At 43.5% G+C, this 1,834-nt stretch overlaps 1 protein-coding gene across 1 annotated transcript in view; it reads right to left on the bottom strand.

Annotated features, from left to right (window-relative positions):
• GAPVD1 (GTPase activating protein and VPS9 domains 1) overlaps positions 1–1,834 on the bottom strand; it is a 66,956-nt gene that overhangs the window by 48,315 nt on the left and 16,807 nt on the right. The window contains exon 5 of the mRNA XM_023510573.1: positions 1,325–1,485. Within this exon, the coding sequence (XP_023366341.1) occupies positions 1,325–1,485 (161 nt within the window). The remainder of the gene's footprint in view (positions 1–1,324; positions 1,486–1,834) is intronic.

The following is a 1,834-nucleotide window of genomic DNA, read 5'->3' as shown; positions in this document are numbered from 1 at the left end:
CTTGGGTTTAAGCGATTCTCTTGCCTCAGCCTCCCAAGTAGCTAGGACTACAGGCACCCGTCACAATGCCCAGCTATTTTCTTTGTTGTAGTTGTCATTGTTTTAGCAGGCCCAGGCCAGATTTGAACCTGCCAGCCCCAGTGTAATGTGGCCAGCACCCTAACTATTGAGCTACAGATGCCAAGTCACACCCAGCTATTTTTAGAGATAGGGTCTCATTCTGGCGCAGGCCAGTCTCCAACTCATAATCCACCCCCCTCAGCCTTCCAGAGTGCAAGGATTACAGGCATGAGCCACCATGCTCAGCCCCAATTTCCATTTTTCTCCACCAGACAAAGAATAGAAACTACAGCTAAAGAATTTTAAAACAGGAATTCCACTAGTATACTACAGTAAAATAAAATATTTCCTACAAGCCACTAGAAAAGGCTCTTCAATTTTCTTTTTTGTTTCTTTTTGTCTCTTTAATTTTCATAACATAATTCCCTGGCTTCCTCTTACTTCTACTATTTCTATAAAAATGCCTTTTGTTTGGACCTACTCACCAGCTTCAGTGCCAAAGATGTACCAATATGAACATCTGCTCCACAACTGCTCATCAAGCATTAAGCATGTGATAGTGTGTAGACCATCGAAGGTCATGAAGATGATGCATTAAATTCACTGCTATCGTCTAAAATGTCTACAGTCTGCTAAAATTTTTAAGTTGAAATCCGAACCCTTGCCTGGCACGGTGGCTCACACCTATAATCCTAGTACTCTGGGAGGCTGAGGTGGTGGACTGCCTGAGCTCATGAGCTTGAGGCAGCCTGAGCAAAAGCAAGACTGTCTCTAAAAATAGGTGGACACTGTGGCAGGTGCCCATAATCCCAGCTACTGGGGAGGCTGAGGCAAGTGGATCACTTAATCCCGAGAGTTTGAAATTACTGTGAGCTATGAGGCCATAGCACTCCACCAAGGGCAACAAAGCAAGACTCTGTCTAAAAAAAAAAAAAGAAAAAAAACCCCTAACCCTCAAATTGAGGGTATGTGGAGAGAGGGCCTATGGGAAGTTGATTAGGTCATGAGGGTAGTGTGTCCTGAAAGGAATTAGTGTCCCTATAAAATAGGCCCAAGATAACAGTGAAAAGGTGCCCTTTATGAACCAAAAAATGCTCTCAGGAGATACTACATCTGCCTTAATCTTGGATTTCCCAGCCTCCCAAATTATGAGAAATAAATTTCTGTAGTGATTAAGATACCCAGCCTCTGGTATTTTATTATAGAAACCTAAATGAGACAAGAATACTGATTCATAGAACCAAGTGACCATGTACATTCATACCTCATTTTCTGACATCATCCCTGGAGTAAGCTGGGGACCTGTCCCTAAGGAAATGACCAGCACCTCTTCTGGCTGTACCTCCTGAATGGTTTCTTGAGATGATCCTTCATGGTCCATATGTAGGTCCATTAGCATATTAGTGCGGCTTCTGCTCCGAGTTGCTAATTACAAATTTCAAATAAAAATATTTAGAGGAAGATGAAATGAAGAAAATGGCACACTTATCATAAAATATTTTCTATTAGTACCACTTCTGCTCCAAGTTGCTAATTACAAATTTCAAATAAAAACATTAAGAGAAGGCTGCACCTATGGCTCAGTGCATAGGGCGCTGGCCCCATATACCGAGGGTGGCGGGTTCAAACCTGGCCCCAGACAAAAAAAAATAGTCAGGCATTGTGATGGGTGCCAGTAGTCCCAGCTACTCGGGAGGCTGAGGCAAGAGAATCGCCTAAGCCCAGGAGTTGGAGGTTGCTGTGGGCTGTGATGCCATAGCACTCTACCAAGGGC

The sequence above is a fragment of the Otolemur garnettii genome, unplaced genomic scaffold (assembly GCF_000181295.1).
Source record: "Otolemur garnettii isolate 467f Iridium unplaced genomic scaffold, OtoGar3 scaffold00014, whole genome shotgun sequence".
Classification (NCBI taxonomy): Eukaryota; Metazoa; Chordata; class Mammalia; order Primates; family Galagidae; genus Otolemur; species Otolemur garnettii.
The sequence above is the reverse complement of the archived record's forward strand: the minus strand, read 5'-3'. Positions and strand labels throughout refer to the sequence as shown.